The sequence below is a fragment of the Pantherophis guttatus genome, chromosome 3 (assembly GCF_059756535.1).
Source record: "Pantherophis guttatus breed Tessera chromosome 3, ASM5975653v1, whole genome shotgun sequence".
NCBI classification, from domain to species: domain Eukaryota; kingdom Metazoa; phylum Chordata; class Lepidosauria; order Squamata; family Colubridae; genus Pantherophis; species Pantherophis guttatus.
Genome location: NC_142065.1, coordinates 187,164,974 through 187,191,353, shown reverse-complemented (window position 1 = coordinate 187,191,353; position 26,380 = coordinate 187,164,974). Strand labels below are relative to the sequence as shown.

Genomic DNA, 26,380 nt, shown 5'->3' with positions numbered 1-26,380 from the left:
TGAATCCCACCACTGCAGTAGACGTACTTGGTCCTCAGGAAAAGATTTAGGCGAGTATGACCCGTGATAGGTTGCTTTGATTTGCATGTAGTACTTTGTATCGATTTGGCTTTCTGTATTTGTACAAGTTTTCCAACATGATGCCCTTCAAATTCATTAGGGCAAACATCTCCCAGAATTCCCAGTACCCAAACTGGGAGAGATCAGTTTGGGGAAGCTCGCTTCAGCATATAGAAAAGGATTGCCCTATGGATTTAAAATTACAGTTTAACTTGTGCAAGCAGATCTCTCAGCTGAAACTGCAGAGGGAAGGGAATTAATTGAAGGTATACATATTGCTATACTCAAGAAAGGCTTTTATTCAGGGAAAGAAACCCTTGGTGATAGCATAAAAGAAACTTATTCACTTTAATGCATCCTTCTTGTTGGCTTAAAGCTGAAATACAGTTACTTGAAAATTAATTTACCTCTCATGAATGCCTGGCTGGATTATCTTTGTGGCATAAAATGTAATGATATGTCAGCCCTGAGCTCAGAATGCCTGGTGTCTGCTATAAAAAAAAAAAGTTGTTCCTGAGCACTTAATGTTGTGTTAAATGATGATGTGTCCTTTGCAAATGTATTATTAGTGTCAAGCTGTTCCATCTCTCAAGATTGAGAAATGGCCAATGATTTGAGCTACCATTAAACCTGAATTAAAAAAAAAGAAAGAAAGAAAGAAAGAAAAGGGCTGTGTGCTGGGAAGGAGGTTCATGCACACTTGAAGTACTTACGCTCTGGCTATATTCAATGCATATCAAAATGTTTCAGTTAGCAATAGACTCCAAAAACATCTTTAATCACAGCAATTGAAACTGTATTAAAGCAAATCTCTCTTCCTCTTTTATAAAGGAAAAATCCCCACATATCTATGGGTGTTAATAGTAAGATCCAATAAAAAGGGCACTGTGATATTGCTGATGAAGTTATAGTTTGATAGGTTTGCTATTAATTTAAATGCTAGTGTAGCTGGAGTCCTTTTATTTGAAGTGTGAAGTTTCATATTACTAATACAATTAGCTTTGTGAATATTAACATCCCATCTCCATAGGCTTCCAAAGAACGCTTTGTAATAGTGCCTAGCCCAGAGGTCTGCAACCTTAAACACTCAAAGAGCCATTTGGACCCTTTTCCCACAGAAAAGAAAACACCGGGAGCCACAAAACCCTTCCCGTGCCTGACTATTTCTTGAGCGGCCACAAAACTAGCATATGTAGATGAATTAAACGTTCTGTTTTCTTCTGAAACTTTTCTTTTTTTGGATTTATCCATGGTTGGCCTACTGGGGGTTGAAAAGATCAATAAATCACGTGCCGGCGGGTGTCGCACATTGATGGTTGTGACACATATTTTGAGTGACAGGGAGCCGCAGCAGAGGGGTGGAAGAGCCATATGAAGCTCCAGAGCCGCAGGTTGCTGACCTAGCCCCATGGTATTAGTCAGAGGAAAACAGGGACCTGATACCGTAATGAGTCAACTGTTCTTCCATCAGAGTTTTGAGAAAACTTCCAAAAATAGGATTTATATATCATCTCTTCTTCGACAACTCATTTTAATTTAAAGGTATTCTTGCCAGCATAGAGAAATGTGAAAATAGATTATGATTAACTAGCATGTCAATTCACTGCAAAATAGCTTAAATGTTTCTTGTATGAGGTTGAAGTTGAAGTTGTCCATATCTAGGACAATCCCATATATTTAGCACAAACATCAAATGTCGAATTCCCTTGCATGTAAATATGTTTTTCAACTTCATAGCATTAACGACGCCCAGATGGTGGGCAGAGAAACCTATCTTGATGCCTACAAAACCTACAAAACCTTCTGCCCTATTATGATTAAATTTCATACAGAGCCTTCTTCTTCCTTTTCCCTTTTTTCTTTTTGAAAAATAGAAAGTTGTGATGCAAAGGACTCCTCTCTAACATGATCTTGTTTCTAAAAATGCCTCCAGGTTTTACTAAGCATTCTTATTAAATAACAATCATGACTGTAACCCAATGCTTCATATCCACTTGCTCTAGAAACAAATAGAAAAACAAGTTGTTCAATTTACCCCAAATTTATTTGGCTTCTCACAGTGGCTGAAAACAAAGGACTGTGGTTATAGTTATAGTTTATAGTTTATTATATTTATATACCGCCCTTCTCCCGAGGGACTCAGGGAGGTGAACAGCCAGCAAATAAAATACACAGATGCAAAATTTAAAACAATATTAAAATCCAATTAAATCAATTTGGCCCATAGTTAAAAACCCTATATTAAAACCCCTAATTTTTTAAAACAATTCTTTTTAAAAAGAGTAGGTCAGGCCAGCCCGGCTTGATGAAACAAAAACGTCTTTAGGGCAGTTCAGAAAGCAACTCGTTCCAGAGGGTAGGTGCCCCCACAGAGAATACTCTCCCCCTGGGGGCCGCCAGCCGGCATTGTCTGGGCGACGGCACCCTGAAGAGGCCCTCTCTGTGGGAGTGTACTGGTCGGTGGGAGGCTACCGGTGGCAGAAGATGGTCTTGTAAGTACCGGGGTCCTAAGCCATGGTGCGCTCTAAAGGTGGTAACCATTGAGAGTTGATAGAAGATGCTGATTTGGGTTGAAGGTTTTTGTATTTTATATTTTTATTATTATACAATATTGCATTGTTAAGTGTTATGAGCCATTGAGAATTCATTCATGATTGTGGCAGGACACAAAATTAATAAATGCATAAATAGAAGTGGTATAGGGAGTATAATGGAGTATGATAACAACTATGGATGGATTGTTTTCTGATAAATTGCTGTTAAGGCATCAACAATGTCTATCTAGTATAGCTCTTTGATAAATGATAAGCCTTATTTCACTCACTAAACCAATTAGAAAAGAACTTATTTGAAGCTGATAAGCTGGCAGTGATGATATAAACTACCCCAAGGACACTAAATATGTTTTAAATATTTTTCTTTTTTAAAATATATGTCAAATATTAAGGGCATATTCTAAATATTGGGAATGCAGGATATATTTTCAGCAGTAATGATAAATTCAGAAATGTGTCTTTTTAGATTACCTCCTTCTCTGTAGATTTGCCTTGTGTCCTGTGAATACTTTTAACGATGCCACATCCAATAAATAAAATAAATAGGTAAAATTATACTAGGAAAAGAGCTCATAATAAATTCAGACAGCAAGGATATTCAGTGCACCATGGATGAGAATGTGCTTGCTTTCAACTTTGATGTGTTTCATGAAAGAGAGATATTGAAAATAAAACCAGGGGGGAAAAAATCACAATTTTAGCAAAGACATCTGCAAATTAAACCACACTTAAAAGGGAGCACACACTGAATAAATTAGTAAGTAGGAATTGGTGTTGTAGGTATCAAATTATCCCTAACATTTAGAGACAAAGAAGTAACAGCTGACCTCCCAGTGCTGGAAACACAAAAGCTGACTGAGCATTGATGCTATATTATCTTCTATTCCAACACCATATGTGTGCTTATTTTGTCTTCTGGAGTGGCAGGGTTATATCCATTTAATAAAAGATAAAATAAAGAAGATAAAATGAGTTACCTTACAGAACAGGATGCATAGAAAACTTAAAGGAATGTAACAGGACAGCCTGATGTAGAAAAATCATGAATTTTTTAAAAAGTCCTTAATAAAAATTAAATATTAGACAACCTAAGCTGCATTGTATAGAAAACTATGTATTTTTATTACTGTGGTACAAGCACAAAAATATTCAGGACAGCAGTTTTTTGGCAGATATAAATTGGAGAGAAAGTGCTGAAATAGATTTTAAATCTGTAATGTTGATTTCCTTTACTGTATTTGTCAGTTTTTGGCATGCAGTAAATAACTCATTTTCAGATACTTTGCCTGCGTAATTAAATTTAGATTGTACATTTCGCATTTCAAATATTTTGACTCTTCCTTGTTTGTCATTCAATTGTGGCATAATTGGTGTGGTCTGTATAAATGGGCAATAAATTTTGGACTTTTGTTTGGGAGATCGAGCAATGAATAGAACTTGGTAATCATCCCAGGAGGAATTATCTTGAACATGCACGTGAGAATTAAAGAACTGAAATTAGTTTTGTTTTTGAATTAAAGACAATTAGATATTTCCAGGCGCCCATAAAAGACAATGAATTGAGGAACAAGTTAGAAGCAAGTCCATTTGCAGGTGAAAAGAAACGTTTTTGAATTTGAACCAGCTGTATTTTCTATGAAAGAGAGTGTTTGCCTGATAGCATAATGTGCTCCTACGCATCGTACACTGTGATGATACTCAAGAAATAGTAATGAATTAATTTTTAGAGTTGCAAATGCAAGCAAGGAACAGCTTTGGCTGAGGATCGGGATGAAATGCTCCCAGTTCGGACTGGATCGGTCCGACTGGAGGCGGGTGGTTCGGAGAACTGGTAGCAAAAATCCCTGCCCCCCCACATGCCCAGCTAAGCCGTACAATCATCAGTGGCTTTTTTTAAACTTTCAAAAGCATTTTTTCTACAACCTCTTTGGCCAAAAAATACTTTTAAAAGTAAAAAAAAAAAAGTCTCTGATGATCGCGCGGCTCAGCTGGGATCGTCAAAGTCTTTTAAAAGAAAAAAACCCTTTTTTTCTTTTAAATGCCTCTGATGATCCAAGCTGAGTTGCCTGATTGGCAGAGGTTTTTAAAAAAGCCTCTGCCGATCAGGCAACTTAGCTGGGATCGTCAGAGCCTTTTGAAAGCATTTTTTTACAACCTCTTCGCCGAAGAGGTTGTAGAAAAAATGGTTTTAAAAGTAAAAAAAAAAATTGGCCATGCCCACCCAGTCACATTACCCCCACCACCAAGCCACGCCCACAGAACCGGTAGTAACAAATTTTAGATTTCACCACTGCTGAGGATAATAATAATGTCTGTGTGGGCTGGACCAAGGGCAGGAGCTCAAGTGTCAACTAAGGAAGTCCTGAAGCTTACACGTTTGTTGTTCGTTTATTTTAATTTGTCAAACAAAAACAGGAATAATATAAAAATATAATGACAGGGACGATAGACATTTTGGTGCACATGCACGCCCCATCTAGGAACCTCTTAAGTATGACGTGAGGTCCACGGAAGTCAATTTGTGACTAAAATTGTGAAAATTAGTAGGTGAGACAACTGAAACAGGTAAAGCATTCCAGGCTTTGACAACAATATTATAAAAATCATATTTTTTACCGTCAACTTTAGAACAATTTACATTGGGTTTAAAACGGTTGTTCGTGCGGGTATTATTGTGATTAAAACAGAAAAATTCATTTACAGGTAAAGCATTACTAGGTATAATTTAGTATGCAATACCTAAGTCTGATTGCAAACGACACAGTTCTGAGTTATCCAGACCAAGAATTTTGAGCCTAGTAGCATAGGGAATTATATTATGTACAGAAGAGTGCAAAACTTTTCTCATAAAGTACTTCTGAACCTGCTCGATCGTACTAATGTCAGATATATGGTAGGGATCCAAACAGTTGAACAGTACAGAACAAGTCATCTGCTAGATCAATACCACCCAGCTTATACATTAAAATGTCACCAGATCCTAATAGGCTAGTTATGCTTGGATTGCAGTAAACACAAAACACAAAGTGGAAGACCTGGTTAATAGCTGCAATCAAGACATAAAGGAGAAAAAAAACACCCTGATAAAGTAGCTTTAAGTCATGGGTGTCAAACTCTATTTCATTGAGGGCTGGATCAGCATTGTGGTTGTCCTCCGGGAGCTGGGGGGAGGAGGGGCATGGCCATGGTGGTGGTGGGCCATGTGGGATGGAGCAGGCACATCTGGTGGTCTACATAATGTGCCTCCCCCCCAACTCTGCCTGCTGCTGGTGCTGCCTGTTTCTTGGAGGGCCAGCTGCGGAGCCCCTGCTGCCGGAAAGCTCCCCCCTATGCACACACACAAGCACACACACACCTGAAAGGCTGGAGATTCTGATGTGAGTACGGCACTTATCTGCACCCACACTGAAATCAGGTGGGCTGGGCTGAGGCAACGCTAGCCTAATGCCTCCTGTGTGCACAGGCTCAGCCCATTCCAGGCACATGTGCACACAGGAGGAGGCGGGCCCACACCAGCCCATGCCATCCCGGCAGGCGTGTGTGCGCTCCGCCTCCTGTGAGCACGTGCGCCTGCCCAGATGGCATGGGCCAGAACTGTGAGGGCGTGCGCCCACCTCCTGTGTGCACAAGCATCCACCCGGATGGCGTGGGCTGGGCCGAAGCAATGCGGACCAGCTCCTTACAGTTTCTAGGATGCTGGGTGGGCCAGATCTAACCACCTCACGGGCCGCATCTGGCCTCCGGGCCTTGAATTTGACACACCTGCTTTAGGTGATTACTTAAGGCCAGTCATAAGCCAACTAAAATTCTAGGATATTTCCAGAATAGACTGATGTAGGGAATCTGGCTAAACTGTTGAACAAGTTTGATCCCTACAAAGACCACAATGTGAATAATCATAACAGACTAATAAGTGAAAAGTGATGGCAAGGTATCAAGGCACTTGATCATATTTCTTAACTCTGTTTTTTGGAGTGGAAATATATGCAATGATATAGAGCTGGGGGACAGACAGAGTATGCTTAGTTTGCATTTATTTATTAAATTGATTTATATAGCTGACCATCTCACCAGTTGCAACTCTGGGTAATGATCAGCAGAGTAAAAACCAGCCAGGCATTTAAAAGCCCAATTTGAACAAATACTTCAATCAAAATGCATTTATCACTCAAAACATGCAATTCTTCAAATTTTGTTGTATGTATTTATACATCTAGTCAAAAATGCAAATATTTATGTAAATTAACAAAATGAATGAGAAAAATTAATGCATTACCACCATCTTGACTTTTTTTTGACTCCTTCCGGATGTCCCTGTTCACACTTAGTAGTTGAAGCTGACTCAGTAGCATATATGGCTAGACAGATCTTGTTCCTCTACTTCTATGTACAGTTGTACTGTAATATTGGAAGATTACATAAATACTTGATTTAGCAGTGTGTGGCATTCATAGTCTGCAGTCTAGCCAGTGGACTCTGGAGAAGTGGGGGACTGGAAAATTCAGTGGAACTACTGACTGAAAAGTGGTTTGTGGGGTGAGGTTATCTGTTAGTTAGACAGACATAACAGCATGTGGTTTAGTAGTTATGCACTGGTAGTCCTTGACTTATGACTGGTCACTTAGCCATCATTCAAAGTTCTGATGGATCTGTTTGGGTGGGTACTTACAACCCAGATTAGAAGTTCCAATGGTAACCCTCACTTGCAGTCACATGACTGTACTTCGGGAGCTCATCAACCAGGCCACATGTATGGCCATTTGCAATGGCCCACGATCACATGAGCATGTTTTATGACGATTTTGCCAGTTTTTGGCAAAACTGACCCATAAGCAACTATTGATTTGCTTGACAACATTGGCACACACTCAATGACCGCTGCAAAAAAGTTGCAAAAATCAAGTCAAGCCAATTCCCTAAATGACCATCACTAATTAGAGCACGATGGGTAGACTCTCCATTATGGTCACAACTCAAGGACTACCTGTACTTTGCACATTTAACTACTATCACTTTCATTTACCTGATTAGCCCAGATGAATGAAAATGATCACAAATTCAGTTGGATACCTCTGGAGATCATCAAGTGAGAAACACTGATCTAACAAATGTATAGTTTGAAGAACTTTCAAATGCATTTGTATTGCTTGTATAAGCTAAATATTTTGGTTGGCAATCTTTTGGATTCATCTGGTAGCTTTGCCATGCAGGTGGCTAGCTAGGGATTTTTATTTTTTGTTTTAAAAAAGGATGAGTCAAATATTTAAAGGAAGTTACTATTTTTCTTTTATCTTTCATTATGTCTTTTGTAAATTTTTGCACACAATTGATTCAAACTTGTATTCTCTCTTATGATTTTAATACTTAAAAAGGAAAGTGAAAAAAAATTAATCACAGATGCTTTGTTTTTGAGATTTACCAGCTGTAGATTCACCATAAAAATAGATTGTTTATAGTAAAGGTGGTTTCAGTTCTTCATAATGATGTTTGCCGCAAATGTAGATTCAAGTTGTTAACACTGACTTTAAATTCCGTCTGCATATATTGCCAATTATAAATTGATTCACAGTCAGATTTAGGAAATAATAATAGAGAAGATAAAATTTATTTCAGCAGACTACCTGAAACCATTTACTGATATGTTGCCCTGATTAATGGGCTCTTTCTGGATACTTGGACATAGTCATGCAACACATCAATAACCTTTTGTTGAAAGCAACTGATTCTTCTTAAGACATAATGGTACCGATTAAAATCTTGTATTACTTCTCCTCAGATGGATCTGATGTGCATCCAATGCACGTAATTGTCCTTAGACCTTGTGCTTCAGCCCAAACTATTTTTATCTGCATTTAAATTTATTGCTGCAGAAATTATTCCTACATATCATTGTTTTCTACTGCATAATTGCTTCGAAGATGAATGATTTATTGGAAGAAGAAGGTACTTTGTTTTATAGCTTTCTACTTAATGGAAAAAGAAGGTATATTGCTTTAGGGCTGATTCAAATATCTCTCCTAATACCACCTTATTTAAGGGTTTTTCGTGAAAGAGCAAAATAATTTTTGATTATTATAGATAGACCTGCAGATCAGTATAATGATAAACCAGGTGCTAGTTGTTGTTTTTTTTAAAATTATGTTTATATGTTGCCTTTAGACTAAACATTTATTTCAAGAAGGCTTAAAAATCCTATATCTAAAAATGTGAACTAAAAGTGGCTGGATAAAATACATATTAAAACAATAACTTAAACTAAATATTTAAACCATTAGTTTCTTGACAACAAAATTAAGGTTCATTAAAAAGCAGTTCCCTTCAACTCTTGCTATGCTACCTCATTGTCATGGGGACAGTCTTCCTGGGAAGAATGAGCAATGAATTTGTGGAAGTAGCGCCAAGAACTCCTCAGACTCACCCAAGGTGTGAAAGTTATCCCAAATGGTCAAATAAAGCAAGTAGGCATCTATATTGAGATGCAGATAAAGGAATATGTTGAAAATGGATGACCTTAAGTGATAATAGGAAAAATCACATGGCTAGATAAGATAAACTGGCTGACAATATGTTGCTGCATGATGGGCCCACCATCATCATTGGATGGCACTCAACATGCTACTGAGGAGCACCTGAGGAACCTGTGGTATTTGTAACATAGCTAGAGAAAAGCTTTTGGAGTATCTAGTTGCTGATGTTGCTTTGCAGGAAAAGAACATCAATAGCTGCAGAGATAGAATTACTGTGGGGATGTGGAATGTAAGAAGCATGAACATGGGAAAGCTCAGACAATGAAAAATGAAATGAATCAGCTACACATTGGCATATTAGGCATCAGTGAATAGAAATGGACTGCAATTGGAAGCTTTCATTCAGAAAATCATACTGTTTATTACTTGGAACACAAAGAAGATATGTTGCTTTTATAGGAAAAAAAGGACGGTACTTAGGTGGGGTCAATGGTGAAATAATACCAATTACACTTGATGAACTACCCTTTAATAAGATGGTGATTATATTCAAGTTTATGCTTCAACCACCGAAGCATAAGAGGCTGACAGCTTTTATAGTTACTGTAAGTTCAATATGATGTTGAAAGAATGTACAAGCTACCATAGTTGTCCTTATTGCAGTTGTGGTGCTGAATCGCAAACTATTAAACATATTGTGCAAGATTGCCGACTGTGTGTTCCCTAGAAGATCTGCACGAAGTAATACCAGGATAGCTGAATTGGACATCCAGTTACGAGATCATGCTGTATCCCCATAGAAGTTTTGTATATACTTATGTAGAGTGTGTGTGTATGTTTACTCCTCTTTTGTCATGCTGTCATCATACACTAAATAAATAATAAGCTACCATAGTTGTCCTTGTTGTGGCTGGAGAATGGAATGCCAGTTGGAAATAATGAGAAAAGATGATTGAACTCTATGGCCTTGGAATGACGTGCCAGATTGTGCACATCCAAATATTTTTTCATTGATGGAGATCCAAAGGAACTGTGGAATTAAATCAAGGAAATTGTTAAGGATGAATACTAAGAGACTCTAACCCAAAGTATGTCAGCAAATCTGGAGAACCACCAATGGAGAACATATTAGAACAGGTTAACCTATACATCTATATCAAAGAAAGGAGACATAACAGTCTGCAAACTATCGTACAATATCTTTCATTTCATATACTAGCAAAATAATGCTTAGGAACATCCAAAATAAATTACAGCCCTAGTTAAAAGGAAGATATCAGAAGTTCAAGCTGGTTTTAAAAAAAGCTGAGGGGAAAGGAACTAGCAATCAAGAAAACCACCACAGACTAGCATTTGATAGGGTAGATTTGCAGAAATGACATTTAAATTTGCGTTCATTGTGGAGTAGGACACTTTTTTTATATAATGTAAGAATTCTGAAGAGTAGATTCATGGGAAAATCTTTTTTTAAAAAAATGACAAATAGCTCTCCGCAGTATCAAAGCATATTATGAAATAGATTTTTCTGATACCTTTTGCTGATCTCCCATTTCTTGCCCCAAATGGTATATTACCATTATTAAACTTGAGTCTAACAAATACTTGGCATGGCACTTATTGTCAATATATTTGCCTATGATTGTAGCCTAAACAACAACTTTATAAAATGTAGCTTTCCGCTAATTTGACTCTGCTAAGGCAGAAAAGCAAACTGCTATAAGTTGTCAAAACCCATCATTACTAAGGACGAATGCATCTTATTTTAAGGACTGAATATGGGAGTGGGGATAATCATCTTTTATATACAGTAGAGTTATTTCCAAAGAGTATAGTTTTTCATGGCAAACAGATAAAGTGTGTTTGTGGATGGCTCAGGGATTATGGGAGTTGAAGTTCACAGGTCATAAAGTTACCATAGCTGCCCATCCCTGCTGTGAAGTTACATCCCCCCCAGATACCCAGAGATTTGTGTGACTCCCATCCTAATGACAATTTGGTTTTTTCCCATGGGTCTTGGAAAAGAATGATTATGGTCTCTCCATGATCTTGAGGTTTTTTTATTGGTAGTGTAGATAACTTCCAGTCTGCTGTAATTTTTTCTATATATATTGTTTTTCTTTTTTAATTGCAAGCGAGCCAGAGTTATTAAACAATTGGGTGGCCTCAAAATGTAATTTAATAAATTAGCATGGAAACATTATATGCATTTTGATTATGACTGGAATTGGCATGACAATGTGGTATGTTATGGCAGCAGTGTTTTAGAATTGTATGTGATCATCCCAAGCACAAAATAATAAATTGTTTCAGACTAGAGTCTCATGTAACCCCCATTTAAGCAAATATTTCAGTGTGGTTCCAACTAGCTCTTTGTGGCTATTAAAGATAGCAATTGTGACTTTTTTGGGATACTCCACAGTCATTAAATTATTGTCCCTCATTTACTCTGGAGGGCATTCAGTGATACCTATCCCCCCTTCCTCAACAGGAAAACAAGATTATAAGAAAAACAAACCAATGTTAAAAGCAGCAAGACTGAAAGCAGAGGCCAAAAAAACTGCACCAGGCATAAAGGTATGACTAGTATATATTTACATCAATATCCAATAAATATTGAGTTTCATTTCTCCAGAAAAAAGTGTTGGGTGAATATTGTTCTTTAGAGATTGTTTATGACATTGATGTTTTGTTTGAGAATTAGTTTATGGCACTGCTAATTAAAACTGAATTCCAGAATCTAATATATTCATTGACTTAAGCCACCCAACAAACTACAATTACCAAAAAAACAAAAAACAAAAAAAACCCAAAAAAAAACCCTGTAGTTTTGTTTGAGAGTCAATCACTGAATTTTATGAAACATATTTTTGGGATCAACATGCACATAATTGATAAACATCCTTGTTTTAAAGTAATTTATGAATTATAGTAGATGAAAATAAATATTGTCCCATCTGTACATCTTATTGATTTATTTAATGAAATCTAAATCCCATTGACTTCACTAAGATTTACAGAGAAGTTGTGTGTATGGGGTTAAAGTCATTCTAGTCATTATGTCATAGAATCATAGGGCTGGAAGGAACCTTGGAGGTCTTCTAGTCCAATCCCTGCCCATGGCAGGAGACCTTATTTCATTGTCCAATCTTTTCTTGAAAATCTTCAGCAATGGTGCACCCACAACTCCTGGACAAAAACTGTTACATTTGTTAATTGTTCTCACTGTCAGGAAGTTTCTCCTTATTCCAAGTTGGATCTCTTTTTAATGAACTTCCACCCATTGCTTTTTGTCCTTCCCTTAGGAGCTTTGGAGAATAATTTAATCTCTACCTCTCTGTGGCAACCCTTTGTGTACTGGAAGACAGTTATCATGTCACCGCTAATTATTTTCTTCATTAGGCTAAGCATATACCTAGACCCCTTAACAATTCCTTGAACGATTTATCCTTATTATTTAGTTGCTCTTCTCTGCACTCTTTCTAGGATCTCGGCATCTTTTTTGTATTTTGGTGGCCAGAATTGGATGCAGAATTCCAAGTATGGCCTCAGTACTATCTCTCATTTGATGCAGCCGAGGACTGCATTAGTTTTTTTGGCAGCTGTAGGAAATGCTAGGTATTGCTACGTTGGATGATCTATTATTGTTCAAAATGGAACTCTAATTTCATTACATTTCAGAAAATACTCAGTGAAACATTCTTTCAACATTTACTTTGTTTATTGTGGTGATTGAATTTTCATTAGGAATGTAGGTGTAGGAGATGACCAGGCTGAGCCCAAAGGAGGGGTCAAGCACGTAATCAACTATGAATCCCTTCGTGCTTACAAGAGATCTAAATCCAGCCCATTGTGAATTCTTTATCTCCCACCAAATTGCTTGATCGTTAGTAGTTCAGATTCTTGTAGACAGCTTAATCTTACAATAAATCTTTATACTCATTTGAACTGCCTGGATCTCCTGATTTCCCTGGTGCTTGAAGTAGGTTTACAAAAGTTTGCAAAAGTTTGATTTTTTCCCCCTGAGTGTATGGTCTTAAACTTTTCTAAATCAACCCCAGTGTGATACTTTTGATTTCATCTCTAGCATGTTAATTAGTTTACTCTGGTATATTTTGATTGCCTGCCATTTTCATGTAGGCTTGAAAATAAAAAAGTTTCATTTAGTCATTGCCATTTAATACTTTGTTAATTTCCCCAAAGAGTGATTTTTATCTATGTTGATAATGTCAATGTAGCAACTTGTGAGCAATAAATATCCACTATTTTTTACTCTTCCTGAAGAAGGATGACTGTTTGATTGCTGTATTTATATGCTTTTTGATACATATTATGAGCTATTCGTGTGTTGATAGTTTCAGTATTAAAATGCTAGTTTCATGGGTATTGTTTTTAGCTCTTCAACAAAAATCACACCTGCATCCAAACCGTGGCCATCATTGATAATTTCTCCAAGTTTAGAAATGAACAGTTTCTTGCCATGTCTCACAAGATGTTTTGTTAAACACCTCATCTGCTTTAACATAATGACCTCATGCACATTTGCACTAAGCCAAAGTATAGTTTGTTTATTTTTGGCATATGTTGAGCAAACTCAAGTAGTTGTAACTTATATTGAAAGCCGTGGTTGAGTAACTATGGCTTAATGTGATATGGGAGAAAAGCCAATGGATTTTCTTAAACGTCTAAGAATGCTTAACATATCCACTGATCCAAGAAACTGGAATTTCTACAACTGGAGGGCATCAGCTTGATAAAGGCTGTTGCAAAGATCAGGAACATGCTTAGGAATCTTCAGAGGAAACATTAAATGGTTAAGATTTACTGCTAACATCTGAGAACAGAAAACATGTAATTATGCTGACATGCATAAACCTTTATTGAAACTTGAAACAGAAGAAGAACAAGCGGAAGACTCTATGAGAAGATGGACTAAGAACTTTGAACATAACATATTGATTGAACACCGTGAAAATATGTGATTAAAAGGATTAACATTTATATGGTGTTATAACTTAACAGAAAATTTTTTATAAAGTAATGTACCAGTGGTGTTTGACTCTAGGAAAATTGTCTAAAATGTATAAAGGTACTTCAGATTTAAGTTGGAAATGTGGACAACATGATGAGTCATTTTAACATCATGGTGGACTTATAAAAAAGCCAGAAATTTTGGGGTTCAGTTATTTATTTATTTATTTGATTTTTATACCGCCCTTCTCCAGCAGGACTCAGGGCGGTGAACAGCCAAGGTAAAAACCTAGCATACAAAATTTAAAACAATTTAAAAAGATATTAAATAGTTTCGGCCCACAATTTAAAAACACCCCAATAAAATCAATTACGAATTAAAACCGAAAGATGGGATCAAGCCAGCCCGGCTAGATGAAATAAGTGAGTTTTAAGGGCCCGACGAAAAGTCCAGAGATCTGGGATCGTATGTATCTCTGGGGGTAGGTTGTTCCAAAGGGCGGGTGCCGCCACAGAGAAGGCTTTCCCCCTGGGGGTCGCCAGCCGACATTGTCTGGCCGATGGCACCCTGAGGAGGCCCTCTCTGTGCGAGCGTACTGGCCGGAGGGAGGCTATTGGTGGCAGAAGGCGGTTTCGTAGATACTCAGACCCTAAGCCACGGAGCGCTTTAAAGGTAATCACCAACACCTTGAAGCGCACCCAGAAGACCACCGGAAGCCAGTGCAGCTCGCGCAGAAAGGGTGTCACATGGGAGTGCCCCTTTGCTCCCATAATCCCCCACGCGGCCGCATTCTGGACCAGTTGGAGCCTCCAGGTGCACCCCAAGGGGAGCCCCATGTAGAGAGCATTGCAGTAGTCCAGGCGGGAAGTGACGAGTGCTTGAGTGACCGTGCGTAAGGAGTCCCAATCCAGAAAGGGACGCAACTGGCATATCAGGCGAACCTGATAAAAAGCCCCCCTGGCCACGGCCGTCATATACTCTTCTAAAGACAGCCGTGCATCCAGGAGGACGCCCAAGTTGCGAGCCCTCTCAGTGGGGGCCAATGACTCACCCCCAATAACCAGCAAATGGCACCAGCTGGCTATATCGGGACACCAGAAGCCACAGCCACTCGGTCTTGGAAGGGTTGAGTCGGAGCCTGTTTCTCCCCATCCAGGCCCGCACGGTCTCCAGGCACCGGGACATCACTTCAAGGGCATCATTGGGGTGGCCTGGGGTGGAGATGTACAGCTGAGTGTCATCAGCGTACTGATGAAACTCCACCCCAAAGCCATGGATGATCTCACCCAGCGGCTTCACATAAATGTTGAACAGGAGGGGCAAGAGGACCGACTCCTGTGGCACCCGACAATTTAGTTACATATAAACAGTGGTGCAATTCAGCCAGTTCTATCCAGATTGTGCGAACCAGTAATGGCGGCTGCAGAAGGCTCCGCCCACCTGCCCTGATGTCATTTTTTATCTCTGTGCGTGCGTGAAACACTGTGCATGCGTGTAGATGGAATAGGTAGAACGCTCTGTAGGTGGAACGCTCTGCGCATGCGCACTCACATTTGCGAATACCACCCCTGCATATAATGATAGAAAACTTTTTATCAATCAATGGTCAACTAAAATCAGAACCTTTTTTTGCTGGCTTAATAACAGTCAGTTAGAAAAGAACCATGGAAAATTATGTTTATATAAGATTATAGCTGTGAAAATGTTATATGTGCAAAAATGGAAAGACTCTGAAATACATGTTGGATGGTTGGTCTGTGAAGATGACCGAACTAGCAGAGATGGCAAAATTAACTTGTTTGATTAGAAAAAGATCAATAATTGTATTTATTAGTAACTGGAAACCCCTTGTGGACTTTGTTGAAAAAAAGAAAAAAAGAAAGTTGTGATTTATGGTAAGATCTAAAAAGATAGCTTACAGAAAAAAATTATGATGTAACCATAGAGAGAGAGAGAGAGAGAGAGAGAGAGAGAGAGAGAGAGAGAGAGAGAGAGAGAGAGGTACAGTATCTATAACCACTTTCAAGAAGATCAGAAGCCTTTAGAATCTTCCTTTTCTGTCTCGTCTCTTCTCTTCTCTTCTCTTCTCTTCTCTTCTCTTCTCTTCTCTTCTCTTCTCTTCTCCTCTCCTCTCCTCTCCTCTCCTCTCCTCTCCTCTCCTCTCCTCTCCTCTCCTCTCCTCCCTTCCCCTCCCCTCCCCTCCTCTCTCCTTTTCTAGTTTTTCTTCTCTATATTTCTTTTTCATTTCTTATTACTTTTCTTTATTCTTCTTTAATTCAACGTTTGTAGTTTTTAATTCTGTTTAAAATTTTCAATAAACATTTTTTTAAAAAAAGAATAAAAAGCATGGAGTACCATGCTGCAAGGTGAAGTCAACAAACTGACTTTAAGGCAAATTTGGATACCATTGCTATTTTTTTAGTAAGAAATTCTGATGACATTCTAGTTCTCAGTTTAAAAACACCAGTGGAAAAGGAATGGCATTTCCTATAATTTTCAGAGGAGTTCAGTGCACAATGGGATTTTGGTGAGGTTTAATATAATGAGAGAAATACATAACAACAAAGGCATTAATCAACCGGGTCCAATTTTGAAGCTAGTTTAGCCTAGGGAGAAAGCGAGCTACCAGGCAAAATGAAATGGGAAAAGCAGGCACAGTAGAAACTATAATATCCAGGAAAATAGTAGGATCTCATTATCTGTTTCTGATCAGAAGCAGCTTGTAGTTGCATGCCATTCATCCATTGTGTTTTCCTGAGATGCTGGATGATCTGCCGTTTTGGTTTACTAGAATAATTTTGGAGATGATCTGTGTTTTTACTTCTATTAGATGAAACCAGAAGATGATACTGAAGCTTAAAATAGCCTTCTTACATTCTTTACAAAAAATGGAGATTGGTAGTAGAACACCAGCAATATACCGTAAATAGGTTTTTTTAAAAAAAGAGTTCATGAGTCAAATTATTTGTGTGGAAAAGAAAATTTGGGCTATCTGCAGAATGATAATCCACAAAGAACCTTAGCCCAAGGAAGCTATAACCAAAAAGTGTGTAAATGGCATATACTGAATTATGCATTTAAAGTACTGCAAAAATATAAAATGGATTCTTGTAAATGTGAGTAAAGTATGTTAGAGAAAAACATGTCAGATCAGCCAGCAGATCTCCCCATTCTCAGGGGTTGACAGAAATTTAACTCTTTAGAACAATGTTCATCCTTTTAAGTTTGGATATATATTTTTAATGTCCATGAAAAGAAAATCATTGCTTTGAGAAAATCATTCAGTCCATTCTGATTTATGTAATGCAGAAGAAATCTGTTTCCAAATCCCATTTATCTCTTTTCTCCTCCTCTTGTTACTTTATCTAAACCATTATTGATAAAATGGTGATTTATTTTATTTAAAAATTGCATATGGTGTCTTCTCAAGTGCTTCATGCTGCAAATTTGAGACCTGAGTGATAATTATACCCTCCATAAAGTTCATATCTTTCAACAAGTTTTACGTACCTATTATGGATTTCAGTTGTTTTGCAAATACAGTAGGCAAGTTGCTTTTTAAAGCTGAGAGAATTTAAAGAGCTATATTCTTTTATGACTGGATGGCATGAAATATTAAATGAGCCTAAAGTCTTCTGTGAATTCTGCCTCTCACAAATTAGAATGATTGCCCATTGTTGAAAACATTTTTCAGAAGGAAACTTTGTAGGCTAAACAATTACTTAACCAAAACTATCATATGTGTGTATATATTCCATGTATGCCAGTACACACACACACACACACACACATCAACATGAATCAGTCCCCTGCAGAATGCATGTCCCAAAGGTGCTTTTTCAAGAGGCAAATTAACTTTCTTTGTTTTTCCTTGAAAATGTTTCGCTTCTCATGCAAGAAGCTTCTTCGGTTTTGGCTGAATGACGGGGAATTCCCCACCATTCAGTAAGAACCGAAGAAGCTTCTTGGATGAGAAGCGAAACGTCTTCAAAACAAAGAAAAACAAAGAAAGTCCAGTTGCTTCTTGAAAAAGCACCTGGATGACATCAGTCATCCATGACCTGGATGACTGAGAATCTCCATATCCTGCAGAATGAATGCCTCTTCATTTGTTTATATATATATTTTTTACTCTAAGCCTAAGTGGGATTGATTGGTCCAAAGTCATCCAGCTGATTTCCGTGCCTAAATGCAGAATAGAACTTGGGTCTACTTAGTCCAGACTAGTACTGTAACTAGTACACTACATAGCCTCTTATGCATATGTGAAATCATGTTGATGCCCACCAATAGAAAACATTGCTGACCCCTAATATAACTGTATAACCACTCTGTAGAGAATAAGCAAGACTGAAACCACAATGAGGGTGATCCTGATTCCAGTCAAAAATGTCCCTTGGTAACATAAAGTCAGGCAATAATAAGAGCTTTTATTCCAGTTTGAAACAGCATCCTCTGACAAATTGTGTGTCTAGTGGGAGGTGAGAAATGAGTTTCATTAAGATTGTGGCAGGAAGAACTAAATTCCCCATCTGACTTATGTTTCTCCAGATCTCCACATAATATTTCAGGTGTGTTTATGATATGTCATTTTATAGTCTAGAACAGGTTGGAAACCATAATCTGAAATAGTTTTGTGCTGAAGTATAACACCTCAAATCCCTCACCACTGACTGAATTTTCAAGAGTTACTAACCAATCTCCCAGCTTTGCTAACCAATTTCATAGCTTTGGTCTAGAAAATATTGGAAAAAAGTAGCTGTTTCAAAATAATATTGTGTTAAGATATAGGCTTCAGAGTAAAAACAAAAACTCCCTCAAATCTTCTGATTATGTAGATGTATTAAGTTAGTTTACTTGATAGCAATACAGAAATGGTTTGCTGTTGCCTTCTTTCAGGATTGTTCTTAAAAGAATTAGTAGTGCAGACTATATTCCTTAAATTTGCTCATAATCTTCCATCCAGATAGATATTGCCATGTGTTATGATTCTCTTGGATATGAGATTAAAAACAAAAAACTTTCAATACAATACTTAACATATATTTTAAATTGCAGGATTATGGTCTGTGTTAAAACTATTTGGAGGATCTCACTGGCTATTACTGATTATAATCTTTATATTTATAAATGTAAATATCACATCAGCTCTTACTTAACTTAAAATGATGCTTAATTCTTTTTTTCTTTTCTTTTTAATACAGGAAGTCAGCCTTATCCTTGTGGCTATATTGGTATTTTTATTGGCATGTTATGCTTTCTTTTATTTTAATCTTTCTGAAGAAGACGACCTAGGTCTGGAAAAGGATGGAAATTAGCCAAATTGTTTTTGAAGATTTCTTCTAGAAAAGCATTACTCTTGTCGACTTCAGCCATGAACAGCTGCTCGTCATGAAAGTGGACAAAATGGGAATCAGTTCCTGCAAATCTGAAATTAATAATACACTTGAGACTATCTCAGCCAGTCTTATGGATATTAATGAGATTCTTCTCCTTTTCAAACTGTAGTTTATTGGCTAAAGTTGACCTTTTTCCTCCTTTCTTTTTTAAGCTGGAAATATTTCATTCCAGAAAACAATTTTCTATATTCATTAGTGTTATTATGTGGGTGAAAAGAATTAGATTTCCTTAGAGCTTGGCAAACAAATACAAATTACAGATATGACTCAAACACAAACTAATATAATCTGTGAAATCTGTACACATATTTCTATTACTTCCAGGTTGGACTAATTGTTGTGAGTGATTCGGCACGTTTTTAATTCTTATCTCCAACACAAAAAGAATTTATGTGTGCTGAATGTATGTAAGTCATGCATGATATTTTTTGGATTAAAAACTGTATATAGCTGGTCCTTGATTTACGATTGTAATTGAGCACAGAATTAGAGTCGTAAGTCATGCCACTTTTTAAGGGGTCACTATATGACTACACCCAATGTTATGACTGTTTTTGCAGGTGCCGTTAAGTGAATGCTGCCGTTGTTAAACAAACCTATTATACCCAATGGGCACTTTTTGCTAGAAACCAGTTTCTAGCAAAATGCCAATTTAAATGCTGGTTTCAAGCTAAAAACATAAATCGCCATGTGATTGGTGATGTAACTATGGGATGCTGCACATGCAGGCCAGTCACCCAGAACCAAAATGTGATCATATGACCGATTGGGGCGGCCATTGGAACTGCAAAACTGGATCATAAGACATGCTGAGGAAGTCCATCATAGCAATAGCACTTAGACTTATATACCACTTCACATTTCTTTACAACCGCTCTCTAAGTGGTTTACAGAGTCAGCATATTGCCCCCAACCTGCTAGGTCTTCATTTTATTTATTTATTTTATTTTTATTTTATTGGATTTCTATACCGCCCTTCTCCCGAAGGACTCAGGGCGGTGAACAGCCACAATAAAACACATAAATGCAAAAATTTAAAATAGAATAAAAACAAATTAAATAATTTGGCTGAAACAAATTTAAAATACTTGATAATTTAAAAACAAATTAAAATTTACATTTAAAAGGGGAGAAGATTTAGGCCAGGCCAGCTTGATGAAATAAGAGAGTCTTGAGCGCGCGACGGAAGGTGCGCAGATCCGGGATCTTCCGTATCTCCGGGGCGAGCTCGTTCCAGATCGTAGGTGCTCCCACAGAGAAGGCTCTCCCCCTAAGGGCCGCCAGTCGACATTGTTTGGCCGACGGCACCCGGAGGAGCCCCTCTCTCTGGGAGCGTACTGGCCAGTGGGAGGCTATTGGTGGTAGCAGGCGGTCCCGTAGATAACCAGGTCTTAAGCCATGGAGCGCTTTAAAGGTGATGACCAAAACCTTGAAGCGCACCCAGAAGACCATCGGGAGCCAGTGCAGCTTGTGCAGGAGAGGTGTTACATGGGAACTCCACATCGCTCTCATAATCACCCGCGCGGCCGCACTCTGTGCCAGTTGGAGCCTCTGAGTGCACCTCAAGGGGAGCACCATGTAGAGAGTGTTACAATAGTCCAGACGAGAGGTGATGAGGGCATGAGTGACTGTGCGTAGGGAGTCCCGATCTAGAAAGGGACCTTTTACCGATCTTGGAAGGATGGAAGGCGGAGTCAGCCTTGAGGCGGTCAGGATTAAACCCCTGGTAGTCAGGATTAGCCTGCAGTAATACATTCTAACCACTGCACTACCACGGCTGATCATCATAACTTCTAATGGTCATTTAATGACCAGTCATAAGTTGAGGACTACCTGTAGCATACTTCGTTTTATAAGTTAAATTGATTTGCCGGGAAGTGAGCATCTTATGCACAGTTCTATCATTACAACATTATAAGGGCTTCCTCTTTGTACCATAGGACCAATGTATCAAAACCATATTTCATATACTTTTGATTTTAATAGGACAGAAAATCACATGCCTACGTTCCCCTTCATTTGAATCTTTTAAAAGTTTATTTTTTGTAGTACGCAATAATTGATGTTAATATTATGTAAAAAACCTGCATATTAGCCCTGTAGCAAAGCCCTAGAAAGCAAAAATTTTCACAGTAGGTCTATTAGGAGTAGAATACAGAGCACAGTCTAATTCAAATAAAAGGCCTTTGACTTAAGTGGAAACCACTGAAATACGCATGTTCAAAAATTCTACCAAGCTGGTTGCACCTCTGCAAGTGCAGATGTCAACAAAGTACTTTTTATTTATGTATTTTAAAAACAATTTCCAATGGCTACCTTGACTTCAAAGTTTCTTTTAGAAAAAACAACAACTGGGGATTCTATTAGAATAATAGTTACATTAAACCAAAACCAAGAAGATCTCAGAGATGTGCGATATATTTAAATGTATTTCCAAACACCAAATTAAACAATGTTTGAATACTGCTGTTTGTGAGAAAAACCAGAATCAATAACAAGGGAAAGTTATCCCAAACCCTCTAATAAAAATGGAATGGGTACTATGCAATATGGTCTCACAGAAAGGGCAACCTCAAGCTACCATTGACTCATGTTCTACTACATCTTTTTATGGAAAGTAAAAAGTTTCACCGTAGTAAGAAATAAAACCTTTGTGTTTTCAAGAGAAGCTGAAAGAAGAGATCAAATGGTCATGTATTACTCATTTTTAATTTCAACATATCTATATGGGGGCTACATCAAATCTCTCTGCTCAGGAAAAAAAAAATCATTCCCATCTCATCACCACTTCGGCGCAAATTTATTTTCAGCATTCTCCTGACTCCTTTATAGCTGGGTATCAGCAGTCATATTTTTTGTGTATTGCCAACTGTTCAGAGCACATGTGTTCTGTCAGAAATGGCACCTGGATGATAGAAACACTAGGATTCACATATGCTCTGAAGCAAAGTTCCTTCCTCTTGGGCTAACTGAAAGCATGTAAATAGAAAGTTCACTCAGTGTTGATTTTAATTAGTACAGTGCTTCATTAACATAAAGATGAAAATTCTGTTTTAATCGTATCATGCAATATCAGCAAGAAATACAAAATATATGGTAGCTTTAAAACAGTTTTCATCTCAGTATTGGCTCTGAAATCTTTCTTGTACAGAAAACAACAGTAGAGTTTCTTTATACTTTATTGAAAGATATTATTCTAGTTATGTTATATCACGGCTGCCCCCTCTTCCTAACCTTCATTACAAAGAAATATTATTTTAAAATATATATGAACAAAGTATTTGATTGGTATTTTTCTGTTCAGAAATGTTGGCTACAAAGATTATAATGAGGTCCACAAACACGGATGCTTACACTAACCATATAGCATTGGGGTGCTAACATGACCCTAATTATTGATCAGAATTAGGAAGTTTAGTAAATAAGGTTTCAGTTGGACTTCATTTATTAGCATGGGATCACAATACTTCTTAGTTCTATCCACAAGCTAATTTGAGAGAACGCTGATTATTCCAAACTGAAAGCAACTACTTTAAACAGTAAAAATGTGTGGAGTATATATGTAGATTTGCACAATCATGAAAAATTGTTATGATTAAGCAAATGATAATACGGTTCTTTGAGACAGAAAAAAAATTATAGTATTGGAAATGTTTCTCTGATACCTTGCTAATAAATTCTGATATTATGGAGAATGAACACTTGAATTCATTCTAGTAAATCAGTTGACTGGCAAATGTTCCCTCTCATTGAAGGGGCCACTTTTATCACTATGCAATCATGACCTCCACCTTGCACAGTCTCTGCCTTTTGTAAGGCAATTTACAGTGATTAGGCTACATAATTGATCACTTTCTATGGTCAAGGAGGGATATGTATTTCTATATGTGTCCATTACCACTGGTCTGCGAGTTTATATGATTGGGCCCCAGTTGGATATGATCATTTTTTAATGCAAATCTTATTTAATGTAATTCAGAATTCCATGTGTTGTATAGTAAATGCATTTTATATATACATCTTTTTATGAAAAGACGTAAACAATTTCACATAGCACACCAGTATACTAACAACAGCTTCTCCTCATGTTTATTAAAAATCCAAATTGGTGAGGAAACAGCCAAAATGTTAGGTGCTAGTATTTCTCAAACAGATGTCTCAGCATAATTTTGTCACGTGGTTGGAAGAATAAACATGCATAATTCTGAATTACTACGCTGTAGGTGCCATTTATTTGTTTATTTTAATAGTTTCCAGTTCTGTAAATATCAATAGCAGATTTTGCCAGTTTTTGGAAGCGATAGCAGCCCTGCCCTGTAATTACTGGGATGAAACAAGTAGCTAAGAATTTCATAAGAACTCACATAAGCTAAATGTTGGAATTACTATATAATTTCACTACATTTCGTTTGCCAATTTAAAGACTATATATGCCATTGTTAAAAATACCAGATTACTCTCGCTAACATATTCTGTACTTTCTACTTTTTAAAAAAATAATCTCGGGATTCAAGAATAAAGAATAAAGATGAAGATAAAGATACTTTTTCCAAGTCTACTAATTAGCATATGGAATTTATTAGTAAGATAAACCTGTTTGCTGAAGGTATTTGGTAGAATGCGATTTTAAACAATTCAACAGTCAGCTTTGGCTAAATCTACCTGGCAAAAGTGATGAAGACCAAGTTTGTAAATAAAGCTATCAATCTTGATCAAACTTGCTACAACTAATTTTTCAGATTTGTACTAAAAATATTAAAAAGAATTGAGCTTGACTCCTGGTGATTTTTTGGCTATGTCAATATGTTGATCTTGTCAATAGTAAAAAAAAGTGGAATGTCACTATTATCATCAGATCTTTTGTAGTCTAACCTACCCTCCCAAATCTTGTAATGTTGTCACATCATTTGTTAGGCTGGGAATCGTGGGAGGGATGAGCAAACTGCTGATACTATCTTCAGCAGGGAGACTCATTCCAGGTGCCCAGATAAAGTAAGCAGGCAATAATATGCTGCTGATAAATAAGAAGATGCTGATCAGTTTTGTGACAGTGACAAAGGCACCATTTCATACTGCATGGCAGAAGGCAATAGTAAGAAATTCCTAATTTTACTACGAAAACATGGATAGACAAGTTAAAGTGATTGATGATATAATGCTAGATGATGGGCCTCTCAAATCTGATGATAGTAAAACATGCTACTGAGGAGCAGTTGAGTATATTTGAGAGTACTAATGGTGCTTATGATGTGCCTAAATTAAAACCTTTGGGAAGTCTAGTGGTTGATTCCTTTCTATGCATGAAAGAAAATCTAAAGCTGCCAAAATAGGGTTATAGTGGGAACATGGAATATAAAAAGCATGAATATGGGAGAGCGTAACACTGAAATGAAGCAACTGTACATTAACATCTTAGTCCCGTGATGGCAAACCTATCGCATGCGTGCCCGAAGTGACACCCAGAGCCATGTCACCAATTCCTCTTCCAGGTTTCTGGCATGCATGGGCCCACGACAATCAGTTGGCCTTTGTGTGTGCGGCAGTTGCAGAAACTGGAAGAGCTGGCCTTTCGTTTTCCTGCGTGAGCATGACAGTAATTGGAAGACTAGCTGGTGTACTGGAAACCAGAAGTTCATTTTTGGGGGGTACGCATGCACCCTGGGCAGCTCCTCTTCCGGGTTGCGGCCCTGACGAGCGCACACTCCCTTTTTGGCACTCGGTGCCAAAAAGGTTTGCCATTACTGTCTTAGTCATTAGTAAAGTGAAACAGATTACAGATGGAGACTTTCAGAAGATCATACTGTGTACCATTTAAGACATGAAAAAAAAAAGGAATGGCATTGCTTTCATGGGAAGAATGTAGAAAGGACAATGCTTTTGTATGATATTATCAATGATTGAAAGGTCAATTAGAGTTTGTTGAACACTCCAACATAACGATTATCCAAGTTTATGCTCCAACCACTGAGGCAGAAGAAGGGGTTGACAATATGATGTGTATGAAGACTGGAATTCAAGGTTGGAATGAAGAAGAAAAAACTAGTTCAACTAAAACCTGGCCTAGGAAATTGAAATTAAGTAGCAGGAGAATGACTTCCCAGTTTCTATCAATTATTGTTCCATATTTAACACAGACTTCAAACACCAAAATGATATCAATGTACATGAACATCTCCCTACAGAGTACACCAAAAATTAGAATAACTTAAAAGATCTGATTTGGATAAATCATTTACTTACATCTACTCTACAACATTCAAATACTTCGGCCTCATTAGGTTAATGAGAAGGAAGGACTCACTGAAGAAGAGCCTAATCCTGGGAAAGACTGAGGGCAAAAGAAGGGGACGACAGAGAATGAGGTGGCTGGATGGAGTCACTGAAGCAGTAGGCATGAGTTTAAATGGACTCCAGAGGATGGTAGAGGACAGGAAGGCCTGGAGGAACGTTGTCCATGGGGTCGTGATGGATTGGACACAACTTCGCAACTAACAACAACAACACTCTACAACATGGTATTTCCTGATCATCTCCCATTCAAATAGTAACCAGGTATGACTGCTTGGGTTTTTAAGATCAGCCAAGTGTAATTTTCTTCAAAGAGGTGCCCTCCAGATGCAATGGACTGCAGTATTCTCCACCATCTATGCTCATAGATGTTAGACATTACAGCTCAATGTATTTGGGCACCAGATTGGCAAATGCAATAAACGCTGGTCTTGGACCACCATTGCATATCAAACAATGTTTACCTAATGATATGAAGTGCATAACCAATATTATACACTCAGATAAGGAACTTGTGATTAATGAAAGTAATCAAAGTTCCATTTTTAGCCATATATCAGCCATATGCATTAAGTTTTGCCAAGGAAATTTAAAATGGAGTTCTACATAGGCTCTGGAGCAAATGTGTAGTTTCACCAAGCT

General features: G+C 37.7%; 1 protein-coding gene across 5 annotated transcripts in view; it reads left to right on the top strand.

The window, feature by feature from the left end:
- TRIQK (triple QxxK/R motif containing) overlaps window positions 1-24,225 on the top strand; it is a 59,889-nt gene extending 35,664 nt beyond the window's left edge. For all 5 annotated transcript variants that reach the window (XM_060681902.2, XM_034422432.3, XM_060681904.2 and 2 more), the window contains 2 exons: window positions 11,571-11,656; window positions 19,256-24,225. In XM_060681902.2, coding sequence (XP_060537885.1) covers window positions 11,571-11,656; window positions 19,256-19,369 — 200 coding nt within the window. In that variant the 3' untranslated portion in view covers window positions 19,370-24,225. The remainder of the gene's footprint in view (window positions 1-11,570; window positions 11,657-19,255) is intronic.
- Window positions 24,226-26,380: the final 2,155 nt, after the last annotated feature.